Source organism: Notolabrus celidotus, chromosome 23 (assembly GCF_009762535.1).
Source record: "Notolabrus celidotus isolate fNotCel1 chromosome 23, fNotCel1.pri, whole genome shotgun sequence".
NCBI lineage: Eukaryota > Metazoa > Chordata > Actinopteri > Labriformes > Labridae > Notolabrus > Notolabrus celidotus.
In genome coordinates this window covers 20,686,441-20,712,678 of record NC_048294.1, presented here as the reverse complement: position 1 = coordinate 20,712,678, position 26,238 = coordinate 20,686,441, and the positions used below count along the sequence as shown (strand labels likewise).

The 26,238-nt window shown below is 41.8% G+C and overlaps 1 protein-coding gene across 2 annotated transcripts in view; it reads left to right on the top strand.

The window, feature by feature from the left end:
- map4k2 (mitogen-activated protein kinase kinase kinase kinase 2) overlaps positions 1-25,635 on the top strand; it is a 39,288-nt gene extending 13,653 nt beyond the window's left edge. The window contains exons 3-32 of one of the 2 annotated variants that reach the window (XM_034677130.1): positions 678-768; positions 997-1,061; positions 3,057-3,112; positions 3,590-3,637; positions 3,713-3,755; positions 3,910-3,982; positions 4,926-5,057; positions 5,235-5,297; positions 5,374-5,455; positions 7,269-7,385; positions 7,545-7,623; positions 12,790-12,848; positions 12,925-12,977; positions 13,199-13,237; positions 13,634-13,667; positions 14,457-14,613; positions 16,341-16,516; positions 16,687-16,728; positions 17,093-17,177; positions 17,277-17,356; positions 18,974-19,034; positions 19,113-19,236; positions 19,964-20,028; positions 20,138-20,241; positions 20,438-20,615; positions 21,762-21,830; positions 21,923-22,009; positions 22,092-22,162; positions 22,266-22,321; positions 23,388-25,635. In XM_034677130.1, the coding sequence (XP_034533021.1) occupies positions 678-768; positions 997-1,061; positions 3,057-3,112; positions 3,590-3,637; positions 3,713-3,755; positions 3,910-3,982; positions 4,926-5,057; positions 5,235-5,297; positions 5,374-5,455; positions 7,269-7,385; positions 7,545-7,623; positions 12,790-12,848; positions 12,925-12,977; positions 13,199-13,237; positions 13,634-13,667; positions 14,457-14,613; positions 16,341-16,516; positions 16,687-16,728; positions 17,093-17,177; positions 17,277-17,356; positions 18,974-19,034; positions 19,113-19,236; positions 19,964-20,028; positions 20,138-20,241; positions 20,438-20,615; positions 21,762-21,830; positions 21,923-22,009; positions 22,092-22,162; positions 22,266-22,321; positions 23,388-23,475 (2,477 nt within the window). In that variant the 3' untranslated portion in view covers positions 23,476-25,635. The remainder of the gene's footprint in view (positions 1-677; positions 769-996; positions 1,062-3,056; positions 3,113-3,589; positions 3,638-3,712; positions 3,756-3,909; positions 3,983-4,925; positions 5,058-5,234; positions 5,298-5,373; positions 5,456-7,268; positions 7,386-7,544; positions 7,624-12,789; positions 12,849-12,924; positions 12,978-13,198; positions 13,238-13,633; positions 13,668-14,456; positions 14,614-16,340; positions 16,517-16,686; positions 16,729-17,092; positions 17,178-17,276; positions 17,357-18,973; positions 19,035-19,112; positions 19,237-19,963; positions 20,029-20,137; positions 20,242-20,437; positions 20,616-21,761; positions 21,831-21,922; positions 22,010-22,091; positions 22,163-22,265; positions 22,322-23,387) is intronic. The other variant, XM_034677131.1, reaches the window with a different exon arrangement.
- The last annotated feature ends 603 nt before the right edge of the window (positions 25,636-26,238 follow it).

Here is a 26,238-nt window from a genome sequence, read left to right as displayed (position 1 = left end):
AACTTCTCAGACTCCGACTCTCAGCTCTTCACTACACATCATCCTCCTCTCTTTCTCTTTTCCCAGACCTAATCTTTAAAAACAAACAAACAGCAAGAAACAGCTTCACTTTGGCTAAAGGAGCCTCTCACTGCAGAGTTAATTTGTTTTAAATTCAAAAGAGGAAACAAAAATAACCTCTGGGATGTTCGCTCTAAGTTTTTCGGACTCTGTCATTGGGCCAAACAGATTTGTTTATCAAGTTTTATGAAGTTTTGTGCCCTCAGAGATTTGGTATTGAGGAGCTGTGAAGAATGAGAGCTGTGGCACATAGTGAGGGATATCAGGGTGACGTCCATGAAACAGTTTACAAGGAGACTTCAGGCTTTCACAGAGTGCATCAAAAGACAACACAAACACATATTTGTTTTTGTTCGACATTATTTGAATAAGTTTCACTTGTGAAGGCGAGGCTGGCTCCTGCAGACCTGAGTGGACACACAAACTGACGTCCTAACAGAGGGTGGGTCTGACCATGCTCTGTCATTTAGTGTGAACTCTAAACCCTCTAACTGTGTGTGTGTGTGTGTGTGTGTGTGTGTGTGTGTGTGTGTGTGTGTGTGTGTGTGTGTGTGTGTGTGTGTGTGTATGTGTGTGTGTGTGTGTGTATGTGTGTTTGTGTGTGTGTGTGCTCTTAGGCGACGACATCACGTCCATCCAGCAGGAGATTACCATGATGAAGGAGTGCAAACATAAAAACATCGTGGCATACTTCGGCAGCTACCACAGGTGAGCTCACGTCTGTTCAGTGTGTTCAGACGTTGGTGGGCTGAAATGGTCGGACTTCAGTTTTCCACACTGCTGCTGGATACCTCTCCCACTCTCTGTTGTGTGTGTGTGTGTGCGTGTGTGTGTGTGTGTGTGTGCATTCAGAAAATCAGGGAGTGGACTGGTGAGGATTTCCTCCTGATAATGAAAGCTTTATAACTTCAAGAGAAATGATGTGTGTCTCTGCAGGAACACCAAACTCTGGATCTGTATGGAGTACTGCGGAGGAGGGTCACTCCAGGACATGTACCACGGTATAAACACAAATAACTGTTATCAATGTTCCAACACAACATTCAGTCTCCTCTCCTCTCACTCAGAGTCAGCTGGAGAGGAAAGAAGTATCTGTGGTCATACCAGCAGCACGTTTCAAACCGTAGGACGTGAACTCGGGAGACCAGTAACTGGACTTTAAAGTGAAATGTTGTCCCGTTCTTGTCTGATAGAGGATTTCAGCTGCTCAACAGTTCAGGGTCTCCTTTGTCGTATATTTTTAGTTTCATGATGCTCCAAATGTTTTCAAAGGGGGACAAGTCAGGACTGCAGGCGGGCCAGTTCAGCACCTGGACTCTTCTACTACAGAGCCATGCTGTTGTAATACGTGCAGAATGTGGTTTGGCGTTGTCTTACCGAAATCTGTAAGGTTTTCCTGAAGAAGGCATTGTCTGGATGGCAGCATATGTTGCTCCTAAACCTGTATATATTGTTCAGCATTAATGGAGCCTTCACAGATGTGTAAGCTACCCATGCCATGGACTCTTATGATCCCCATACCATCAGGGATGCTGGCTTTGAACTGTGAGCTGATAACAAGCCGGGTGGTCTCTCTCCTCTTTAGAGCGAAGGACACAGCGTCCATGATTTCCAAAAAGAATCTCAGATTTTGATCCATCAGACCACATGACAGTTTTCCACTTCCCCATAGTCCATCATAAACGGGCTCAGGTCCAGAGAAGTCTCCGGTGTTCCTGGATCATGTTTTTAAATGGTTTCCTCTTTGCACAGTTCAGTTTTAACCTGAATTTGTAGATGAACTGTGTTCGCAGACAATGGTTTTTAGAAATCCCTTCCCGCCTCCCTTCCACCCCCTTATTTTAATGCACCTCACTAGATACTGATATAGGTAAAGACATGGGGTGGGGGGTGTGGGTTGGATACGGGGGGGGGGGGCAGATTGTGGTGCAGTAGTGCTTTTTTTGGCCCACCTAGGTGTGCACGCCCTCTTTTACAGAACATGATATTAGCTGCCAATAAAAGATAGGCCGGAGTTCTAAGAGGGATGGTGATGGTTGCATGCACACAGTCACAAGCACAGAAGAAAAAGGTTTTCTTTCTTTTCTTTTGCTGCAAGAATAAATTGCATTAATATTTGACAGTTTGTGACAAACATGACACAAACCAGAAATATATATGCAGACAAGAGGAAGAAAAAAAATAAAAATAAAAAAAAATAAAAAATGAAATGATTTTGAGCCCATGCGATGACTTCCATTACAGAGTCATGTCTGTTTTCAATGCAGTGGCTTCCACTACAGAGTCATGTCTGTTTTCAATGCAGTGACTTCCACTACAGAGTCATGTCTGTTTTCAATGCAGTGACTTCCACTACAGAGTCATGTCTGTTTTTAATGCAGTGATTTCCACTACAGAGTCATGTCTGTTTTCAATGCAGTGACTTCCACTACAGAGTCATGTCTGTTTTCAATGCAGTGACTTCCACTACAGAGTCATGTCTGTTTTTAATGCAGTGATTTCCACTACAGAGTCATGCCTGTTTTTAATGCAGTGACTTCCACTACAGAGTCATGTCTGTTTTTAATGCAGTGACTTCCACTACAGAGTCATGTCTGTTTTCAATGCAGTGACTTCCACTACAGAGTCATGCCTGTCTTGGGTTGTAGTCTGGTCCCTTTTGTACAGAGATGGTTTTTGATTTTCTATGCCAGCATTGCTTCCACTGAGTCCAATTTAAAGCTAAGCTAACACATGCTGAACCTCCCTCTAGATTCTCAGAATGAGTTAAAGTCTCCTCTGCCTCTGGGTCAGACAGCGGACAGATTTCCCACACTGCTGTAATCACCTCCTTCACAGAGACATTAGTGTAATCACTTTAAATCACATGTGGAAACAGGCACGATGACCTCTGAGGAGGTGATTCTGATCTGTTTTTAGAAGCTGCTGCTCCAGGCTCTGTGTTTTTTCTCCCTCCTCTAAAGTCAACAAGTTATTAATCAATCTGTTGTCCACAGTGACGGGTCCACTAAAGGAGAAACAGATCGCGTATGTGTGTAGAGAAACCCTCCAGGTGAGTCTCAGTTTCAGCAGCTTGTTTTGTTGTGAAATCTCTGAAGATCCTGCGCTAACAGAATGAGTCATGTGTTTTCCAGCTCTCTGAGGAGCTAAATAGTATTTAACCTTGCCAGACCACTAAATATACCGTACTGTAAATGCTGCTGCTGCTGCAAAACAGAGTCCAAGGAGAACAAAACAGACTGTCTTTATTTAGTTAGAGAGTGACCTTTTCTTTCTCAGAGGTTTGACCGGATAATCTGGTTTGAAAACAAGAAAGTATGACTTTGAGTTAGAGAGGAAGAGGTCTCAGAAAAACAACACATCAAAACCAACAACCAAATCCAAACAGTTCTTATCTTCCTCCTCAGTTTATTTATGTTATATATACTGTATTTGTATTACATGAGGAACTTCACCAGTACAATGATTAAAAAACAAACACGAGTGAAAGTAGAGGATGAATGTATCTGACAATCTGTGTTTCTTTCAGGGTTTGTATCACCTGCATGAAACTGGGAAAATGCACAGAGACATAAAGGTACTGCTGGTTTCTTTAACCTCGTCCTGTTGGAGCTTCATTTTGATCTTATAAAGTGTTCTGTTTTCTCTGCAGGGGGCAAACATCCTCCTGACAGAGAGAGGAGATGTTAAACTGGGTCAGTGATGATCTATATTGACACATTCAAATCTGTAATATATGTTAGACTCCAAACAATCCTAAAGTTGAATTTGAAAAGGTCATTTCTGCACATTGTTTTAGTTACTGCCTGCCACGGTTTGACCCTCTCCGTGTGTTTTTTTTCTGTGCAGCTGATTTTGGAGTTGCAGCAGAGATCAGCGCCTCTGTGGCCAAGCGGAAATCTTTTATAGGAACTCCTTACTGGTAAGATAAAAAAGAAACTCTTTGACAATAGAGTGAGTTTTTGTTGTGAGTAAAAGCTGACTTCACCCTGACTTCACCTGAAGTTCCTGCCAGCTGCCTCGTAAAGTTTCAGAGTGAAGTCAGAGTGAGATGATGTGAGAACACAGCAGGAGATTGAGCATTATTGGTATCATTACTACCTCTTCTGGTTTCAGTGACTTTGTAGAGATCAGCAGCTTAGAGATGCTCTCTCTAGCTCTGCTGCCGTTATCTGGATTCCAGGACAGCGTGTTGCTCCACTTTTCCCTATCAGAGATGGTTGGGGTCCAGTACCTCCTCAGACTGCTCTTACATCTGTGCCTGCTAACTGTCATTATCTCCCCACTCTCAAGACCAGCCTGAGACCACACTAACGTTTTTTCATCAGAATCATTCCATTCTAACGTTTTTACCAGTGTCAACAGGCAGAGGGGGAATGAGACAGACTACTTTCTATGGACTGATTTGATATGACGTGTGATCAGGTTGTCCCCGGCATTGCTTTTGTTAAGAGTGAATCACCTTTGTTTTGGGGTTTTAACCAATCAGAATCAAGTATATAAAAAAGCTTGGTTTTAAGACGTAATGATAATATTACTAATATTGATGATGATTTGTCAGATAATACATTAAAGCTGCTGTTGGTAGTCGTGATATAAACATCAATTTGGAGAGAGATTTTGAATGTCAACACTACCCCCTCCCCTACTTATCGTGCTTGTTCTATGAGGAAGTAGTGCCGGCTTCCCAGCCATTCAGTCTTATGTTATGTACTGTTTTTATGGAAATCAGAGGGACTCCAGGAGGACACCCTGAGGAACACCATCAACAGCTCTTGTTATTACCTGCCTGGTGTAATATTTGGTGTTATTCAACGTCTTATTTCTCATCCTTAACTTCATGTGTCCTCCCTCCGTCCCTCCAGGATGGCTCCTGAAGTGGCTGCAGTGGAAAAAAAAGGCGGCTATAACCACTTGTGTGACATCTGGGCTGTCGGCATCACAGCCATCGAGCTGGCTGAGCTCCAGCCACCCATGTTCGACCTCCACCCCATGAGGTCAGTCTGCAGCTCAGACATTTCAGCTTCACTTTCTTGTGATGTTTATGATTTATCCATGGAGGGATTTTATTTAAATCTTGTGTATACCTTTAACATGCTGAACAAATAGACTTAATATACTCATTATTCTCTGATTCTTGTTTATCTTTTCCACCTGGTTACCTGAATGTTCAGAGCGCTGATGCTGATGTCAAAGAGCAACTTCCAGCCTCCACGGCTAAAGGATAAAACAAAGTGGTGAGTTATATCTCCGTGTTTCTTTATACCTCATTGATATCTTCATGCTGAGTCATGTGTTTCCTTCTCTCTGCAGGTCTGCAGGTTTCCAGAGCTTTGTGAAGATGGCTCTCATTAAAAACCCTCGTAAAAGGCCATCAGCTGAGACTCTGCTGCAGGTTAGCTCGCTCTTTATAGCTCCTCATTAGCTCTCCATCTGTCCTATTCACATTAACGTACATTCACTATTCATAAACACATTAAGCTCTATTTTTAACAGAGGAGCTTGACTCTCTCTGACTAGCTGCCTCACATTCATACATGTCACCAGAGTCTGAATATGTCATGAATAATAAACCACACTAAAGATATGTGAGCAGAATTAACAGGTTCCTGCGGATCACAGAGTTCAGAGTCACAAATCAATCAAATAAACACAGAGGAGGTCGGATCTCAGAGCAGCCTGTTGTTGTTGTTTTTCTTGTGTCAATCACAACGAAAAATCCTGAAATCTGTGAACAAAAAATCAGACTGGGCTTTCACTTCATGCAACAGGTGTGACTCAAAGAGAAGAATAGAGCGCTCAGTGCAGAAACCCATCCCATCACGCCCCCATACCAATAATCTCTACTGATACGTTTCATAACAGACCACACGGTCCTGAAAACACAGCAAAGACATGTTAGTAAGATTACAATGAGGTTGTTATTTCAGCAAACTGAAGACCTGTTAATTACCAGGAAATCACAAGAACATCAGTGTCTGTTTCACTCTCTGCCTGTTGACACTGTGGTAAAAACGATAGACAGGAATGGATCGGAAAAGATCAAAGCAGAATAGAATGGAATGATTCTGGTGGATCAAAGCCAAATAACCACAGAATAGAATTCTTAACAACAAAAGCAACAGCAGAGACAACCTGATCACATATCCTATCAAATCAATCCACAGAAAGAAGTCCGGCACATACCCCCTCTGCCTGTTGACACTGTGGTAAAAAAGTTAGAGTAGAACAGAATGGAACAGTTTAAAGCAGAATAGAATGGAATGATTCTGATGGATCAAAGCCAAACAACAACAGGATATAATTCTCAACACCAGGGACGATGTGATCACACAAATCAATCAATGCACAGAAAGTAGTCCGGCACATCCCCCCTCTGCCTGTTGACATTGTGGGAAAAGCGTTAGAATTGAATGGGGAAGAATGGAATGGAACGTAACACAGTAGAAACGGTCCTCAAAACACAGCAGAGACATGTTAGTAAGTTCATCATGATGTTGTTTGTTCAGCAAACTTAAGACCCGTGAATTACAAGAACATCACAAGAACATCAGCTTCTGTTTCAGGTTCATATTGCTGAAGGAAGTCAGAGTGAAGCCTCTGTGTGATTTACTGTTTACAGTGATACTGAGACTCACTAGAATGAGATAAATAGGCGCTACTTTGGAGAAGTAATTAACCAAGAAATTATGGTAAACGCCACACTGAAATCTTGGCTTGAAGTCATTTGAGGCTAACCGGTTGGTTACAGCAGATTTTTTGTGTCTATTGGTTTACATTGAAGCTGAGACTCACCACAAACAGATGATTGTCTCTCCTCTTGGAGATGTAATGAACCACGGAATGACTGCATTAATTTTGCAGATATATCTAGAGGGGGAATTTTAAAGTGAATGCACGGTTGCTTCTCAAGTCGCTGATTCAACTGTAAACAATGAAGCGCAGGGAAAAGGAAATCTCGGCTGCAAGATGTTTATCGCTAACACCAAAAAGTTCCCCATCACTCCTAGAGTTATATATCCTCCTCAATGATACCCTATAGTTATCAAGATTGTTTGCAGATGCGATTTTTGGTCGTTAGAACTAGCTCAGCAATGACTTCTCACAGATCACAAGGCTGGTAAATGGAACATATGCTGTGTTTTATTCATCCCTCTGCCTGAGGTCAACATTGTTTTCTACAAATGATCTGTAACTTGTTCCTCCAGCATCCGTTCGTGACTCAGCTGCTGACTCGTAACCTCATCATCGAGCTGCTGGACATGGCCAACAACCCCGAGCTGCACACCACACACTCACACAGCATGGACGACATGGACCTAGAGGTCAGTGATACTCAGAGAGACAGACGCTGACTCATGCAACATATTTACAATAATAAAGAAAACTGCAGTGACATTGAAGCCTGATATATACTCTGTAAGTCCACAGCGTGTCAGACTCTGTTTGTGTTGGTGTGTCGTATGAATGTGACGTGTTGACAGGTCGGGGAAGTCGGTCCAGACAAGATCCAGTCAGCGGGGAAACACCTGCCGGCAGAGAGGACACTATCTGAGGAACAATGTGAGCATACACACACATGGACACACACATTTACAGGAAGGCTCGGACACTTTGGGGAAATTTTGAGTTTCTTTGCTAGCCTGGAGCTGTCTGTGTACTCGCTACTCAGAGATGAACAGATACGGACCGGCTGGAGATTAAAATCCTCACACATGTTCTTTTTCTGTGCACAGATGCAGCTTGTTGTTTCAAAGGGAGTTGCACGCCGTAGCTGTCCCTTGGTGGACATTTTTCACACTTTCCTAATGTGTTATCTGCACACACAGGTTACCAGGTGTGGTGCCATCCTGTCTTTGGAAACTAAAGCTTTATCTCTCTTTGAGGCAGGGAGGCTTTCTGTAGTGTTGTCAGGCACTCAGAATAACAATGTGAGCCTGTCAGGGGCGAAAAAAAGAACTTGTAGTGGACATATTTTCATCATTTTACCCAAACATGTACACTGCAGACATCACAGCCTGAGTCACGGCTGTTGGCTGAAAAAATCCACTCGAGAACACAAAACTTTTGACTCCAAAACAAGTCTGAATGAATCCCAAGTTTAAAAATACCATGCTATCTCTTAGAGAGGAATGCTGGAGGAGGCATCGACGTTAATAAATCATCCATTTACAGCATGTTACAGTCAGTTTGTGACAGTAACTGTTTGTGAGGGTGCACTCACTCGATGTCTGCAAGTCTGAAACACTGTATGCTACTTGTTCCGCCTGAAGAGAGGCCTCATTGTGTGCTGTTGCTCCGGTCTTCTCTGCTGTAATCTCCAGAATATGGACGAGGACAAAAGTGTCTCAGTGGTCCGTTGTCCAGTAGCTCGTGCACACGTGTGGGCTGCAGGCTGCGTCAGAGGAGGGTGGCACTGAGAACATGCCTGACACACAGGGCAGCCTCAGTGACCTCACACAGCCGACCTGCCAGCACACGACCTGGTGGGGTTTCTGGTGTGATCGCGGGGCTTCACACTCAACCAAACACTGAGTCATAGATCAATCTGCAGCTCACCTCAGCTTCCCTCACAGACAGAGTTTAATTCATTAACACTTTAACCACAGACACCATTCTCACCTGCACCTCAGTTTGACCGATACAATCCAAAGATCACACTGATGTCTGTTAGAGCTGCTACTACCACTGACACAGGGCTGTTTTTACCCTGAGACTGAGCAGGGTGTTACCTATCACCTGTTTGTTTATTGAATAAAAAACAAGCGGAGTTTGTTGACATTTGCACACATACAGGACAGCACACGAGTGTTTGTGCATTGCTCCAAAAGTCAGCTGTGTAAAATATAAAAGACAGAACAGTGACAAAATAAAATAAAAAACAGAAGAAATATTAGGTATTTAATAGATAAACACTGCCGGAAATATCAAAGGAGACTCTGTATTTTTTTAAAAAAGTATGCAATCTTTTCTGGATTATTGGGTACTTATTAGTTATTAAATACAAATGTTACACATCAACTATTGCACATGAAAACTGTGCACAAGTAATTGCAATTAAACATTTTGCAAATCAATAATTAAACATCAAGATTTTGCACATTTATCATGCCTGAAAAAATCGACACCGCCATCATCCAACATAAACATTTTTCACGTATGTCTTTCCCCTGACATTTTGCAACCTCATCACTGCACAGGAAAGACTAGCACATACACTACCAGTCAAAAGTTTGGAAACACCTTCTCATTCAATGTTTTTTATTTATTTTAATTATTTTCTACATTGTAGATTAATACTGAAGACATAGAAACTATGAAATAATCTGGTTTGACAACAGTAGTCAAATAGGGCTATCCATTGTCCATCCTCTGAACAACACAACTGATGGTCTCAAACACATTAAGAAGGCAAGTCATTCTACAAATGAACTCTTGACAAGGCTCATGTTCATTAGAAACCATTCCAGGAGACCACTTCATGAAGCAGACTGAGAGAATACCAAGAGTGTGCAAAGCTGTCATGAAGGAAAAAGGGGGCTACTTTACAGAATCTAAAATATAAAACATATTCTGCTTTGTTCAACACTTTTTTCTTCATTCAATAATTCCACATATGTTCTTTCATAGTTTTGATGTCTTTGGTATTAATCTACAGTGTTTCAAATAATTAAAATAAAAACAAAACGTTGAATGAGAAGGTGTTTCCAAACTTTTGGATGGCAATATATTAATTATTGAACATGAAAAATGTGCACATCAGTTATTGAATATGGAATTATTGCGCATATAACTGTAAACATGAGATTGTACTTTAGTGGTATTTAACTAAAATCTAAAGGTGTCAAAGTCACAGAGAAGCAGAAACAGAGAGATGCAGGAAGTTTGAGGCCGTTTGAGGGATCAAGTTTCATCAGACAGTGAAGTATCTCTGACAGGCTGATAAAGCCCTTGTGATGTGATATACGATGATAATCCACTTTTGGGTTTTTTACACTTTCATTTTCTACTTGTTGTTTGTTTCATATGATTGCAGGACAAATATGTGCTGGGACATCAGAGCTCAAACTGTGAATTGAAACAGACACAACGTAAACTAAACTCAAAGAATCAACCCATCTTCTTCTTTTGGAGCAGAAGCGTGAAACTCATTTCTTCAGTTCAAATGTGGTTGGTTTAGTTCCTGTTGAACCTTTCGTGAGATCTTAGACCTGGAGGAGTCTGCTATGGGTTCGACCTGGAGTATCTGATCATTTCAGGGCCTCACTGATCCAGTGTTAAAGCGTAAATGAGACTCTAAAACTGCAGCTGGATAACAGACAAACGTCGTTCAACTAAAACATTTCTACATCCAGACTTGTGTAACTGCTTTGGTTTCTCTCTCTGCAGAGCTTCAGGTTTCTGCTTCATGTCTCTCAGTTTTGTTCACATCTGCTTCCCCTGTGAGATCACGTGACATTATATGCAATCATGTTGCTCTCTTGAGCCTCCACATTAGATTTAATAACACCCTGCAGTGAGCGATGCATCATTATTTTCACATCAGAGGTGACTGGTTTAATATATGTGGAGTCATTTTCAAAGATGCAACATGGTGCAAGAAGGAAAAGAATAGAACAATGTAAAAAAATAATAATAATAATAATTTCAATGACTGTGCAAAGAGGCTCACAGTTTGCAGAATGTAACAGGAAACACAAAAAGCTTGATCACACAGATAACAACACGAAACACCGTGCAGTGAAGAGTTTGGGGAAGTTGTTTGCATCAGTCTTGCTCCTTTGTGATTCAGAGCAGAGCTTTTAGAGCAGCTGTAAACATTCAGCAACAATGAGTCTTTGGATCTCAGTGGAGCAGAGAGGACTCTTTATGCTCACTGTCCAGGAATTTATATCCCAGCAAGTCTCTGCAAGATCATTTCAGACTACAGTGACAACAAGGACTGACTGAAATGTGGAGAAAACAATCTGAGCGTGCAACATATATTTACACAGTGTTTACATGCATGGAACTTTTAGACATCTGCAATCTCTTCCTGTATAAGAGTTTCAAACTTTAAAACAGATAAGGTAAGTTGGATGTACAGATGCAGATGTTCAGAGACACCATGAGAGGTAATTCAGCCGCCGTGAGAGGGAGTAACTTCTGCTTTTAGCTCCACTCGTTTCCTCTGCTTCAAAGTCCAACTGTCTCACGTCGGTCAGGTTCTCTGTGGTTTAACAACGACTCTCTTCCTTCTTGTATGTCACCTCAAATGTCAGAGAAACAAGAGAAAGAAACCTCCTAAAGCTGCAGAACTAAACTCAGAATGCAATCATTAAAGTGTTACATCTGAAGGGTTCATCCTCCTGTGGTCTGAGGACGGTTATGTACCTGTGTGCTGCAGGATAAACGTTTGTTTACATGTTTCTACTGCATCTCTTACAGGCCTCTCAGTCTCTCTTTCAAGCTTGTCATGTTTTCTTGCAACATGAAAAGTGACTGAAATAGTTGTGCAAAGTGTGTAATAATAGAGTTTGACAGAGGCGTCTTAACCATACTGGGGCAGACTGTCTTTACAGGAACATAACATTACCATCAGGTGTGTTCTTGCATGACCTCGAGTTCAAAACTGCTCAAATGATTGCAGAAATCAAAGACATAAGACACTTTAACGTCATATTAGGCATACCATGAAGTTTGTTTGGTGACTCTTCAGGTTGTCAGCGTCATCAAAATAAGTAACACAGATTTAAAGCTCTACTCTATGTTCTTTATGTTATATTATCAACATAGAGTGCCCATTAACAAAGACCCAACATCAAGACAGGATAAGATCCAGTCCCATCTTACAGACAGGACTCAGTCTGATCTCATCTTAACCCACCATGAGCAGAGCACTTTGCAGCATTTAGCAAGTTACAGTGGCAAGGACAAACTTCCTTTTACAGGCAGAAACCTCCAGCAGGACCAGACTCATGTTAGACACACATCTGCTGAGACCGTATTGGAGAGAGGGATAGAGGGAGATGAAGAGAGAGAGAGATGATAGTGGTGAGACGGATAGTAGTAGTTGTAGCAGCTGGAGTCTGGCACGTCCACAGCAGCAGAGATCCAGAGGAACCTACGAGACAAGGGAGCTCAGGGACTCCAGAAATGTCTATGGTTAGTAACTTTAATGGGACAGGAAGAGTTAAAGTAAGTGATAGACAGAGAGAGGGGAGAGAGGGAAAGACAGGATCCAAGTGATCATCTCTGGGAGGGATCTGTGAAGCAGCAGGTGAACATGTAGTCCTTGAAGTTGATGTGTTGAAGCAAGAAAATGAGCGAGTGTGAGGACGAGAATCAAACTGTGATGTTTAGTCTCTAAAGCTGCAGCTCTTGTGGGGCCTTCCAGCTCTGCAGGGAGTCAGGACTTACCAAAAGAGGTCAAAGGAAGGAGAACAGGTGAACAGTTAACAGGGTCACAGGTGGCCTAAGCTCAGTGAGGTGTGTGGGGAGTGAAGTTTGGCCGTGTGGTCGACTTTATGTGAGCTGACTTAAGCCACTGAGGTCACCCAAAAAACATCACGTCTGCACCTGATTTCATGTTTTGGTTTGGGCTCAGGTCTGTAGAAGTCTGTGACTTAAAAGAGTTTCCTGTACCAGCTCTGACTGAATCCATTCGATGCACCTGTCTTTTATGTTACTGTGATGAAAACATGCTGCCCTGTTTGAACATTCCTAATTCCTCTTTTACTGTCTCTGCAGTCGACCAGGTGAAGTTCGGGCCTCCACTGAGGAAAGTTACAGAGCCATATCCTGATCTGGTAATGACCCCCTCTGTGTCTGGTGATCTACTTGAACTTGTGCTTCAGTGTTACTAAAAAAGCTGTTCCCTTCCAGCCGGGCTCTTATGAAGACGACTGGAGTCTGTCCGGAGACGAAGATAATTCCCCGTAAGTCTGCTCTCTGTTACCTTCTTCGATCTGTTTCCTCCCCATGTGAAGGTAACATCATCATCAGGAGTTTAAAGCAGCTTAGTTCAACAGAAAAGTTGATAATTGAATGTTTAAGAACAGAGGGGATGAGTCGTGAGATCAGATCTGAGTCCTGGCGCTTCAGAAGCAGCGGTCTCTCAGGCCCATAGTCAGATAAATATCAGGTGTTCCTGTTGCAGGAGTCTGTTGGAATGTGTGGAACAAGCTCTGCAGCTCAGGTAGGTCACACCTGCCTCTCTAACAGCAGTGACCCCTCCCTCCCGTCTACCCCACCCCACCTGAGTTTACCTGAGATGATCTGCCTGTGATGATTTGATGAGCTAAAATCAGAGTCAGTGGGTTTGTGTTCGCTCTCTCTTAAACCAAAACCTCCCAGAGTCCTTCACGGTCTGATCTGAATCCGACACAAACCCGCTGGTTCTCAGCTTTGTGGCCTTTTTTGTGTTTTCTGCTTTTTGTGGAGTTTACTTTGAGTTTGTGCGCTGCTGGTAGCTTCCTTTAGCTTTTTTAGCATCTGCCTGTGTCGTCCAGCTTCATGTCGTAATGCCTCACATCGATCTCCTCAGATGAGTTTTGATTCTACCCTGATCACATGTTGCTTCCTTTTCTTTCAGGAGTTTAACCATCAGGAGGGCGCCCTCTACTGATGTGAGTGCTACAATACAACTGAAAGTTTGTACAAACTTTGTTGGAACCTGTACATTCCTGAAAACAGCAAAACATTCATTATACTTACTACCACAAACACTAAAATTAGTGACTCATAGTTTTCCCCTTTTGTCTCTCACTTCGCTGCAAGAATATTTTCACAACATTGCACATATTTTAAATGTTGAAGAGAAGATAGTTATAGAAAGGACTACAATAAATTACAGAGAATATTTGATTCGTTCACCTTAAAAAACATACTTCTTTGCACCAGGAGACCAGTTTCTGGACTTTAAAGTAAAATGTCCTGTTCTTGGCTGATAGAGAATTTCCGCTGCTCAACAGTTCAGGGTCTGTCGTTTGTAGTTTCATCATGCTCCAAAATGTTTTCAATGGGGGACAAGTCCGGACTGCAGGCAGGCCAGTTTAGCACCTGCACTCTTCTACTACAGAGCCATGCTGTTGTTATACGTGCAGAATGTGGTTTGGCATTGTCTTGCTGAAATATGTAAGGTCTTCTTCACTGTCTGGATGGCAGCATATGTTACTCCTAAACCTGTATATATTGTTCAGCATTAATAGAGCCTTCACAGATGTGTAAGCTACCCATGCCATGGACTCTTATGATCCCTATACCAGCAGGGATGCTGGCTTTGAGCTGTGAGCTGATAACAAGCCGGGTGGTCCCTCTCCTCTTTAGAGCAAAGGACACAGCATCCATGATTTCCAAAAAGAATGTCATATTTTGATTCATCAGACCACAGGAGTAACTGTCTCTGTTGTTTTCAGGGAGGTAGGAAGAGCGGTCTGTTCAGTCCATCCACAGCCTCCCTCCCAGCCTTCAGCTCTTTAAGTCCAAACTCAGAGGACAGTGACCCAACGCTGAGACCAAGCTGCACGCTGGGCCCTGAAACTGTTATCACTCCTGACTCCACCTCCACTACAGGTAACACAAACCATTACAACCATTAAAATGTGACAGCTTTTCAAGATAAAAAAGGGGGTATCTGTTTGTATTCATCCAAGGCTCTTTGTTGTCTTGAGAACCCAATACCAAAACAAAGTCAAGTCTGACATCTTAAGTGAACCAACTCAATCCCAGCCCCAGTTCGACCCTGCCCCTAATTTAGTAGAGCCTTAAGTACAAAGATATGAGCTTCATCTCCACCATGTTGAGCCACGCATCCTGTTACACTGCCAACTGGAGCCAAGCACTCTGATAATGTTCTTCTACTAATCTGTTTGGTGTCTTCACCTGATCACACTCAGATTTTGAGTGTTAGGGAACAAAACTACCCCTGGATTCTTCAAAGAAGCAAGACATCCAGCCCTCCCCTTAAGCACTCCTCACATAGGAGTAGGGTCTACTTGTTGACAAAGTTGTAGAGCTGACTTAATGTGGCAAAGTGATAGTGCCAAGTTTTTGGGTAGACACGGCAGTACCCTTTGCTGAACAGAAAGTGGTTGGGCCTAATGGTAATGCCAGGCTGTGGTGTCAAGTGGAAGGGTCAAATGGTACGCCCAATATGTAGTGCCAGAAACATCAACAACAAGTGGTTAGGTCAAGGGTTAGGATCCAAGCAAAGAACTAAGCTGATGGGCAAACTGAGAAGGTCTTGGTATTGTCTAGTTTGAGTGTAAGGGCCAAGTGGAGAAGACATGAGGTTGGATTATGTGTCAGGGCCAAGGGGAAGGACTAAACTAAGCTGAAAGGCCAAGTAGTTCATCCAAGCTGAAGGTCCAATGTAGGGCTAAATAGTTAGACCAAGAGTGGAAGAGAAATGAGGAATAGCTACTTGGAAGGGCAAAGGTAATGGTAAAATGGTAGTTTAAGTGACATGCCAAAGTTATACGGTCAATTTCTAGGCCAAAGATGTACAGGCCAATTGGTCTGCCCGTAAAAAAATAGTGAGTGCCAAGTAGGAAGCAGGGCAGAGTAATTGGACCAAGTTGAAGGTCCAATGGTCTGTCTCAGTAATTGGACCAGATGGCATAACCAAATGCAAGGGCAATTTGGAACAGCTAGGCGGAGGAAGTGTTAGGCCAAATTTGTGGGTTTGAGTGATATGGCAAAGTAGTATGGACAGGCTCAAGTGGTACGATAAGTCAAGTCAATGAGAAAGTGCCTTGTCCATTGGAAAGGAGAAGTCTAAAGCCAAGTGATAAGGCCAAGTAGAAGGTCTAATTGGTTGGATCAAGTGGTGCCAAGTGGTAGGGTAATGTAGATCAGCTAGATGGAAAAACGGGGGAATGGCCAAGTGGTGGATCTAGATGATATTTCAAAGTGGTTTTGTCATATAATAAGTCAAGTCAATGGGCAAGTGGTCCTCAGGTGGGGTCGAGAGCTATGGCCAAGAGGAAAGGCTTGATGGTAGGGCCAAGATGTTGGGTGCTACACGTTGCAACAGTGGTACAACCAAGTAGATGGGCCATGGTGAAGGTCCAGATGGTAGAGATAAGTAGTGGGGCAAAGTGGCTGTGCCTGGTGGTACGTAAGTATGACGAAATGAAGAGGCCAAGTGGGTGGGCCATCTATTCAGGCATCAAATGGTAGATCCAAGCAACAGGTCGAAGCAGAAGGGCCATGGTGGTGGAGGGCCTAACTGGGAAACTCAGGTACAGCCTTTGACTGACAAACGTCCTTCCTCTTTCCCTTCTCCTGCGATTGAAAAGTATTGTCCAGGTGTTCGGCCACACAGGATATCAGACAGCGCTGCAGTGACCCATGTCTGCCTGCAGGGGATGCTGTAACATCAGAGAAAAGACGAGCTACGCCTGTTACCTCTCCAAAAAGAGAGACCCCACTCTCACCTGAATGGAGCACGCTGAGGAGAAAGACTGAGGACTCTGTGAGTTTATGTTGAATATGTCGTACTCAAACATCAGTAATCTTGGGTGATGTGCTAACCGAATAACTTCCTAATGAATCATGTCTAAAAGATGTTGATTTTCAGTTCATCGGGTTTACAGTTTTTATCATCCCCTGTGTTTTGTTGTGTGTAACCTTTGATGTTTTTAGAGGGCTGCCTGTCATGGACTCCCTCCTACCCCTCAAGTCCATGTAAGTGTGAAATCTAACAGCATGTGACCTCCAGTAAAAGCTGACCAGTATGACTAACGCTTCCTTACATTGCATGATACAAGCTGCACTGGGACATATTTGCACAAATCAAGCTGTACCATTCAACATATGGAAGCATATTTGAGTGTCTTGTACTCAAGCTATGTATGACACATTTCTACTTAATTCAGCCAAAGTTAAAAGGCATCTTTGCAACCTCTGAGCCTTATCTTGCAAAGCCTAGTGCAGCTTCACATTTTGTTGTTATCTAATAATCATACTTTTGCTGGATTGGAACCAGCCTGAAGGCTCAGTGTTGCCTTGTCAGATCAGTGGTGTCTAACTTGCTGTGCTGCTTCTGTAGATGGGAGCCTGTTTCTCTAAGGTCTTCAATGGTTGTCCTCTTCAAATCCACTGTGCCGTCACATGGATTTTACCCAAAACAAGGGGTAAGACCACACGATCTTATGATTTTGCCTCAACTGCAATTTAGTGCTTCAAAGTAGAAAAAGTCAGTTTGGATAACCGAGTCTTGCTTGCCTTCTTAGATCAGTACCTCATTCTTGGGGCAGAGGAGGGTATCTACACTTTAAACCTGAATGAACTTCATGAAGATACACTAGAGAAGGTGAGACTGTGACTTTTTTATACTTTGTACTGTTATATTTCTGTCAGACAGTACACTCTGAAACACAGTGATAGGCTTATTGTGCATTTAAAAGTCAGAGAGGAGAGGAGGGGCCTGCTGCCTCTCTGTCAGGGCTTTTGTTTTATTGATTTAGTCTGTATGTATTCCTTGTTTGTGGTTTAATTCTTTGTGCGTCTTAATAAAGCCAGTGGTTTTAATAGTTGAAGGTGTATTCTGTGGTTTTCACTGGGTCATTTTAAGGCTAATTCAGGGCCCACTCAGGGAGGGGCGTAACAAGGTGGTCTAGGACTCATTAGTCCACATTGGTCTGGCAGTGTACTTATAGGCTTGTGTTAAGGACCGCCCACTCTCCTGTATCCACAGCAAAAATCAGTTGGAGTCACAGACCAACCACTGCCCAAATAAGATGGATGAAGTATTTCACTGCTGTGTCTCGTAACAGTTGTAATTTTTTTAATTTGCTTGTCATGATTATTTTTTTATGTATATATTTGTTGTTGCATATTTCTCATTTATTATGATTGTTTTTTTTATTATTATTATTACTATTATTTATTTCATGTATTTATTTGTCGTTACGTATTTCTCATTTTTTGTTATTGTTATTTCGTTATTATTATTATTTTGTTTGTATTATTTTTCTTCCTTTATCACTTTCTTGTTTTGTTTTCTAGCTTTTCATGGTGTTGGGTGGTTCGGGGGTGATGGGGATGTACATGTATATATTTGTTAATGTACTTACCTGTTCAAACATTCAGAAACAAATATAAATAAAGTTAAAAAAAAAAGAAATAGAAAGACTGCAAGAATGCCTCCAACTACAGTATGTGCTGAAGAGGGAGTCAATGCGAGTCAAATAAAGAGGGGCCGACGGTTTGGTTCACTCGGTAGAGGCTGCAGTCCTCATTGAACTGGTCGCAGCATCGTTTCTTGGTGCATGTCATCCCATTTCCTGCACATTTCCTGTCTAACTTTCAGGCTGTCCAGTAATAAAGCAGAAAAACATTTTAAAAAGATTGTGATCAACAAGTAGTTCATCAGAGTCTTTAATAACTAGAGTCACAAGCAGTTTATCGAGACGCTCTGTCCTGTATTCATTGCACAGCCATTTAAAATGCATCAACTTTGAATGACATCAGTCAGCGCTGTGATCCTCGGGCAGATTATCAGAGTTTTTAATAAAGTAGTTCAGTGAGTATATTTGTGTTTCATGATATTAAGCTGATTTGTCGGCCTGTTCTTTGCACGGCATGCTCTGTCCTGCGTTTCTGATGGTGTGCGCAGACGACCAGAGATAATGCAGAGGAACATCAGACAAAGATTTATATCACACCATTCTGCATTACGGTTTGTTATCATATTAAAAGCTTTCGGAGGAGAGTGAGGCTCCAGGTTTAAGAGCTTGCAGAGCAGGAGAGTGAGATACAATCATCAAGTGGTCACTGGAGACGTATTTAGAGAGCATGATCTGGCTCGGTGTGTGCTTAGAGCTCTCCTCTTGTGATTAAATCAGCTGGATCATATCACTAATACCAGATATGAAGAACCCCTCTGTGAATATGAAGGATTATTCATTATCTCTCCTTTTACCTGCAGATGCTCCCTCAGAGATCTACGTGGCTGTATGTCATGAACAACGTGTTGATGTCTGTATCAGGTAACATAATATTTAAGTGTCAGTTAAATAAAAGCACTGGATGTCATCTGCTGCACTGAGGCTCTGTCCATCCTGCAGGAAAGTCATCCCAGCTTTACTCGCACAGCCTGACGGCTCTGTTCGAACAGAGAGGACATCTGCAGAAGAAACAAAGCAGTCTCTCTCTCAGCACCAACCGCTTCGCTGAGAGGATCAGCACCAGGTCAGATAAGACTTCAATTCATCTGTTGACCAAACGCACATCCTCAATGCAAAAACATGAACAGACCTGCATGATCACAAACTTTCTGTTTCTTTAAAACCCAAAAGCTTGAAGATGTTCATGATGTCCTGATTTTGCATCCAGAAAAGTTCATCCAAACTCCACTCGGAAAACATGCAACTCTAAAGCTGCTTGCTTGTCGTCTTGCAGACAAACTTGACAAATCAGGAGTTCAGACTTTTTATAAACCAGCATCATGATGTAGTTATTTCAGCATCCTCTTTGACTCTTTTATTGCAGCTGAATCTGTTTAGTTTGGGTTCATAGCGGTGTAGCAAGACAGGTTTCAGTCAACTTTGGTGCAACTTGCTAGATACAGTGAAACTGAGACTCAGGAGAGACAGAATGCTGGTAGTTTTTGTCCATCAGAGACATCCTGGTATTGATCCAAGCTAACAGGTCTTCAAACTGGACTGTAAACACATCTAGAATAATTTTAAATGACGCACAGACTTGCACGATTAAATATGAATTAATATTGGCTTAAAACACACCAATATAAGAACTGTTCGGAGATGGTTTCTGTTGGAGTAGATAGACTGATAGAGGTGTAGTTACAGAGTAATTCTTGAAACCTCCAGCAGGGGGCACCATAACAAAACACTTTCAACCTCTTCACAGGGGCTGACTCTTTTCGTTGTTTTCACTGAATTGTGTTTTCTTTCAGTCACAGGAAGTTTGCCATATCTGTGAAGATCCCTGACACTAAAGGCTGCAGGAGGTGTAGTGTAGGTGAGTATCAACCGTTTCTACTTCACAGCAACAGTCTGATATTAAGACATAATAACCATGAATAATAACACCTGACTCTCCATCTCTTCTTCTTCTCTCCCTCTCTCAGCAAGAAACCCTTACACAGACAGTACCTTTCTGTGTGCAGCTGTCCCGTCTGGTATCGTCCTTCTGCTGTGGTATGAGCCTCTGCAGAAGTTCATGCATCTAAAGGTTTGTGCAGACATGGTACCCTTCACATTATTTGATCTTTGGAGGGTTTCATCCAATAGGGCTTACTTTGGGAATACAGAAAGCCTTCATGTACATTTTTCAGACTTACTTTTCTGGGGATGCTTTCGAATGCATCTTTATCATGTCATACTTTTGATAAAGTCCCTGTTGGTGTTTCTATGTGTTTGACCTGCAGCACATACCGATCAAGCTGCCAGACTTTCTCCCCATCTTCGAGCTGCTGGTGTTGGTGACGGACGAGTTTCCTCAGCTGTGCGTCGGAGTGAGAGACTGCGCCAACGGGAAGCGTCCCGTCAGTGAACAGCTCCAGTTTGATATCATAGAGCTCAACAGCTCGCCTGTTTCATCACCAGGTAGGATGACCGCCTAGTTTCTCTGCCATTAAGCTTGCAGGAGATTTATATTCCAAACCAATTTCAGAATAGCTCCATTAGATTGATCCAGCCTGCAGCAGTTAAACAAGCTGTAATGGCTGCATTGTAATCTTTAAGGGCGAATGTGCCAGATCTTAAAACATCCACCAAAAGTTCTTGTTATTTTTTGTTATTCTGAGTGTCTGACAACATTACAAAATGATAAACACATTTTTTTAAGGTAAGATGTAGAAACTTCTGCATTTAGCCAGCTAAATGATTAAATGTCTTCTCATGTGCTAGTTGGCTCCAGGATTAAACTATTTATCAGTAGCCTTATTACCTGACATGCAGGTCATATGTTGTGTCTTAGCTCTGCCAAAACACTCTACAGCTCTACTACCTGGATGTAAAGGAGCACAGCTGACAGATGTCATCTGGGAGCACGGCGTGGTTTGTCAGTATGTTGATCTAGTAATTGGAGTAAAAGTTGTATGTAGGCTGTGTCTGGTTAAACTGACATATAACCTCTCCACCAGAGCAATGAGGAACCAGCACAAATTGTTACCTTACTTGAGTCATTTTTGGAATTTGAGTTTCTGTTTCGATGACTTGAAAATTAGTCGCTCCAGATCGTCCCTTGTAAGATGCTTTCCTGGCAACCAAAACGGCAATGACATCTGTCCTCAAATGCTTCCAGACTCCACTGACCAAACGCTTATTTTAACTTCATGACACTGTATTATATCATGTGTGTCTTGATCCAAACTAACCGTCTCAAGAAAATAGAGAGTAAGAAAGTATCCAGAGTAAGAAAATATCACACACAGACTAACCAGCAGACCAGCAGCTCCTGGTCTGTCACTGTAAATTGCTGTTTACTGAAATCGCTCTCTCTGTAGGGTTTCTTTCTGTAAGGTTGTCGGACACTTAAATTAACAACCTGAGCCTGTCAGGGATGAAAACAAAAACTGTTAGTGGAGACACTTTCATCGAGCGTTGGCTGGGGCAATCTATCGGAGCATTTCTGTAACGTTTTGTACCTCTCAGCCATTAAAACCCCCAAATCAAAATTAAGGCTCTGGTTTCAAAACACCAGAACTCTTCTTTAAAGCGTTGTCTTCTTCCTCTTGTCTCTCTATGCAGACAGTGGAGCTCTCAATGCTGCACAGGTGACCCAACTGGACAGAGACACAGTCCTCATTGCTTTAGAAAGTAAGTCACTTCCATCCATCGCAACACCTGTTTTCAAACCTCTTCTTTATTCTATAAACTGTGACGCCTCTATCTCGATGCTAATTGGACAGAAACTGTGAAAATCGTGAACCTGAGGGGACTTCCATCCAAAGATCTTGCTGCTGAGATGGTCTTTAACTTCCCCATTGAAACTCTAGGTAAACAATAATCTTAAAAAACAGACTAAATGATTTGTCCTGCCTGTGCTGACAGTTTGAGTGATGTGCATTGCTCCAACAGTCTGTTTACAGGACAGTGTGCTGGCTTTCTGGAAGCACGGTCTTAAAGGGAAGAGCTTTCATTCAGATGAGGTGAGAAGAAAAAAGATGAATGTACGGCTGAGCTGATTTCATGTGTTTTTTACATATTTAAATTAATATACGTTGAATGTGTGTGTGTCATGTTATTCTGCAGGTTACTCAAGAAATTACAGACGAGAGTCGAGCATTCAGAGTTCTGGGGACAAACAGGTACGTTAACACTTGCCTAACCTGAAAACAGTGGGTCTGGGTCTTAGTATGAGAAGTGTTCCGGTTTTCATTTGTAGTCAGGAAAAACCGTCTGTATGGAGAGCAAAAGCAGGAGGAACACAATCCACTGTAAGGACATCCCGGCTCCCATGGTTGTTAATCTGAGGAGGACTTCTTTCTCTCTATAAACAGATATCTGCATGAAGAGCAGCTAACAATCTGTTCTAGATCAAACATTTACACTGAGACACAAATCTGCTTGATGCTGTGTCACTAAAGACAATCAGCGTTTAGATTTCCTGATTTCTTGGAACGCAGCATCAGAAATGATGGATTCCACTTCCATTCAACAAACAAACATTGTAAAAGTAGTTTTCTTCTCCTCTTGAGGACAGACCTGACAAAGCTTGACTTTTGACTTTTGACTTTTGACTTTTGACTCGTCTGCATCATGATGTTTTTATTTCAGCAAACTTAAGACCGGTTAATTACAAGAACATCACAAGAACATCAGTTTCTGTTTCAGGTTCATACCGCTGAAGGAAGCCAAAGTGGAGCCTCTGTGGAACTTACTGTTTACAATGAAACTGAGACTCACCACAAACAGTGAAACGAGCACTTTTTTTTTTTTTTTTTTTTTTAAAGTTATATTTTTGGCCTTTTTGCCTTTATTATATAGGACAGGTGGAGAGAGACAGGAAATGTGGGGAGTAGAGAGTGGGGGAAGACATGCAGGAAATGGTCGACCGGCCGGGAATCGAACCGGCGACCCCTGCGACGAGGACTGTAGCCTCTATATGTGGGGCGCTTAGACCGCTAGGCCACCAGCGCCCCGTGAAACGAGCACTTTTACAGGGGGATGTAATGAACCAAGATAGATATTGCAGATATCAGACCTTTAACTGGCAGTATGAACCATTATAAAGAGATAATCAGTGATATTTACGTCTCCAGTAAGATTATAACTGAGGCCTAAAATCTTAAAAGTAGGTCCAGCTCAAAGTAAATCAGAAGCTTTATGTTACTTTGGTTGTTTGATTCCCGTTTCATCCTCTGATCTTCACAGGGACATCATCCTGCAGAGCACACCGACAGCTGATCCGTCCGCTCTGAGTAACCTCTACATCCTGACCGGCCATGAAAGCAGCTACTGAGAGGAAACAAAGGGTTAACTTCTTCCGAAAACTCACACTGAAGAGAAATCTGTTCAAAATGACTGTTTGAGAAATGATTCATCTGTTACTGAAGCTGTAGAAGCACAAACTGATCGCTCAGACTTCCTGCTATGGAAGCCCAGAGGGGACAGAATTAAAAAGTCGAACATGCAAGAGCTAAAAGAGCAGCAAATACTCCTCATTGGAGCAAAGGTTGAAATCAAAATGCAATAATACAATTTGCTTCCCATTTTCACGTTTGAAAAGCTTCCTGTCTTATAGAGAGATGAAGACAGACAAGGTGTTTTCAAAGTCCATCTCTCAGCCCTGGTTTAATGTTTGAACTTACAGCAGGAGAACATTTTACACAAATAACACATGCAGATACACAAGAAATGATGATGTAATTATGGGATTTAGTTTAGATATGTCAGCTTCCCTAACATGCAGTGAATAACAGGTTTCAGTATGTTATGTAGTCGCTTGTCAGTGTGCTTAATGAGCTTTAACTCTGTTTTTCTAAAGTTGCCTACGGTAAGAAAATAGAAATTCAAATACAGAAGAGGGAAAGTATCAGAGAATTATCAATCTGCTTGTTTTAGAATAGAAAAAATCATGGACATAACATCTGTGCGTGCACTTAAAGTATCCGTACTAATGTTTTAAAACTTCTACTTGCTTTCACTGTTCGCTGTCGTCTTTCTCAGTTACTGTAACTTGACGGTTTGGACGATATGAGAGAAAGTGAGGGGGACAGGTTCTGAGTTTAAAAGAAGTAGACGTGGTTTTGTGGTCTCAAAAGAGGAACCAAGCTGATGTCCCCTCAGGGCCTGAGTCCACTAACGCCGTTCTTTACGCATGGAGCGTCCCTTTTCTAAACAAAGTCAGTACTTTTCAGTGTTCTGTCTGCAAAAACATCCTTAAACATCATGGTTTTAGTCGCTGTGTTGAAAGTAGTTCCACTTTTGGGAGACCGCTGTGCTCATCATGCCATTTCTGATGTTAGATTTGTCATCAACAGTAGCGCACGTCCGTGCAGAGATGAAACTAACCACACTCGTTTTTCTGTCAAGGAAAAACAGCAAAAACTGAACACTGGCCCTAAACCTGCATTCTTACTAATGTCCAACAGGGGGCGACTCCACTTGTGTAAACAGTTTTATTGTATAGAAGTCTCTGAAAAATGGTCCTCCTTCTCAACTGATTTATTCCCTCAGTAAACGTTTGACAGAATGATGTTCATTTAGTAACTTAAGGTCCCATTTAGAGTCACGGTGACCAGGAAGCAGAGGAGGAGTTCAGGTGGGGCAACCTTCAGCATTTGACTTCACAAACAGACATTATGAGAAGTCAGCTGTGAAATATTTCAGCGGCTAGATTTTATTTAAAGTCTTTTTTTGACTAACTGGAATTAGCATCCAAATACCTGCACGACTGGATAACCTAGCTAACTTTTAACCAAGTTTAATCTCCTCTGGCTGTAAAAAGACAGAGGACGTAATGGCCTAAAGGCTGAACTTCAGGCCTTAAGATAGAAGTCTACAAACTGATTGTTTTGCCTTGCCTAATAAACTTTCCCGTTTAAAAGAACTGCTGTTAGCATAATCCAAAGCTCCCCACTTGCTTTAGTTAAGCTTTTAAAAAATTGTGAGATTCCCTGAATGCTCTAAAAACATCCAAATAACCCTCAAACTGAGATTTCAATATAGTTATCATAAAACTCACTGGAATACAGCTGTTTGATTCATATACAGGACTACAGAACACACATGTTAGCGTTGTGTTGCAGCTATCCTACATGTAGAAGGATTTGGGCCACATCAGGGGGGACATTTGGGATTACATTTTTAATATTACAGGAATGTAGACGTAATATAAAGAGAGTAAAGTCGTAGCATTACAAGGCGTCATAAATTCATAAGAATAAAGTTGTAAATGAACTAGATTAAAGTCACATTTCTGTGAAAATAAGTTGTAGATTTACGTGAATAAAGTCGTAAATGAACAAGAAAAAGATCTGTAGAGATTTCTGTCTGTGTCCCATAAGTGCCATAAACAGGTTGAAGTTGTGTGTTCATGTCCGTATAATTGACCCTGTTTACACAGAGACTAAATGTGCTTCTTATCACATGAGGTGCCATTAAACTGAACGCAGTTAAACCTGCTCGTCCGACTAAAATGTAAACTCCACTACATTAGAGTTTTGTGTGTATTTATAAGAAGGGAAGTGTATAAGTAACACAATCCCATGAATTATACTTGAAAGACATGATATGCATATGGACATTTGATTTTTAAGATGATTTTATTGGTATTTGTTTGTAAATTTGATGTATATAACAATTCAGTATGCTTTTACAGAATGTAATGGGTTGTATTCTGTCAAATAAACGTTTTAATATCCTTTTAAGCTTTCTTTCATGTGTCAGAGATTCACTGGCAGCTACAGGAGGAGTCCCAAGTAAACCTGTAAGAATTACTGTTAGGTTTTATCAAAACTTTTTGAATGTTTGTTCATAAATGTTCAGTTTTACAAAGAAAACACTTGCTCCTCATGGGTATCGCGGTCAGCATTCACTGTTAAATAAATGGTCTCAGTGTGTCATGTTGATCTAGCAAGGTACACATAAATAAATATATCATGCAGTGGTGAACAGTAACAAAGTGAATTTACTTGAGTACTGTACTTAAGTACATTTTTTGAATATCTTTACTTTACTTGAGTATTATTTTTTGTGGGACTTGTTACTTTTACTACATCTG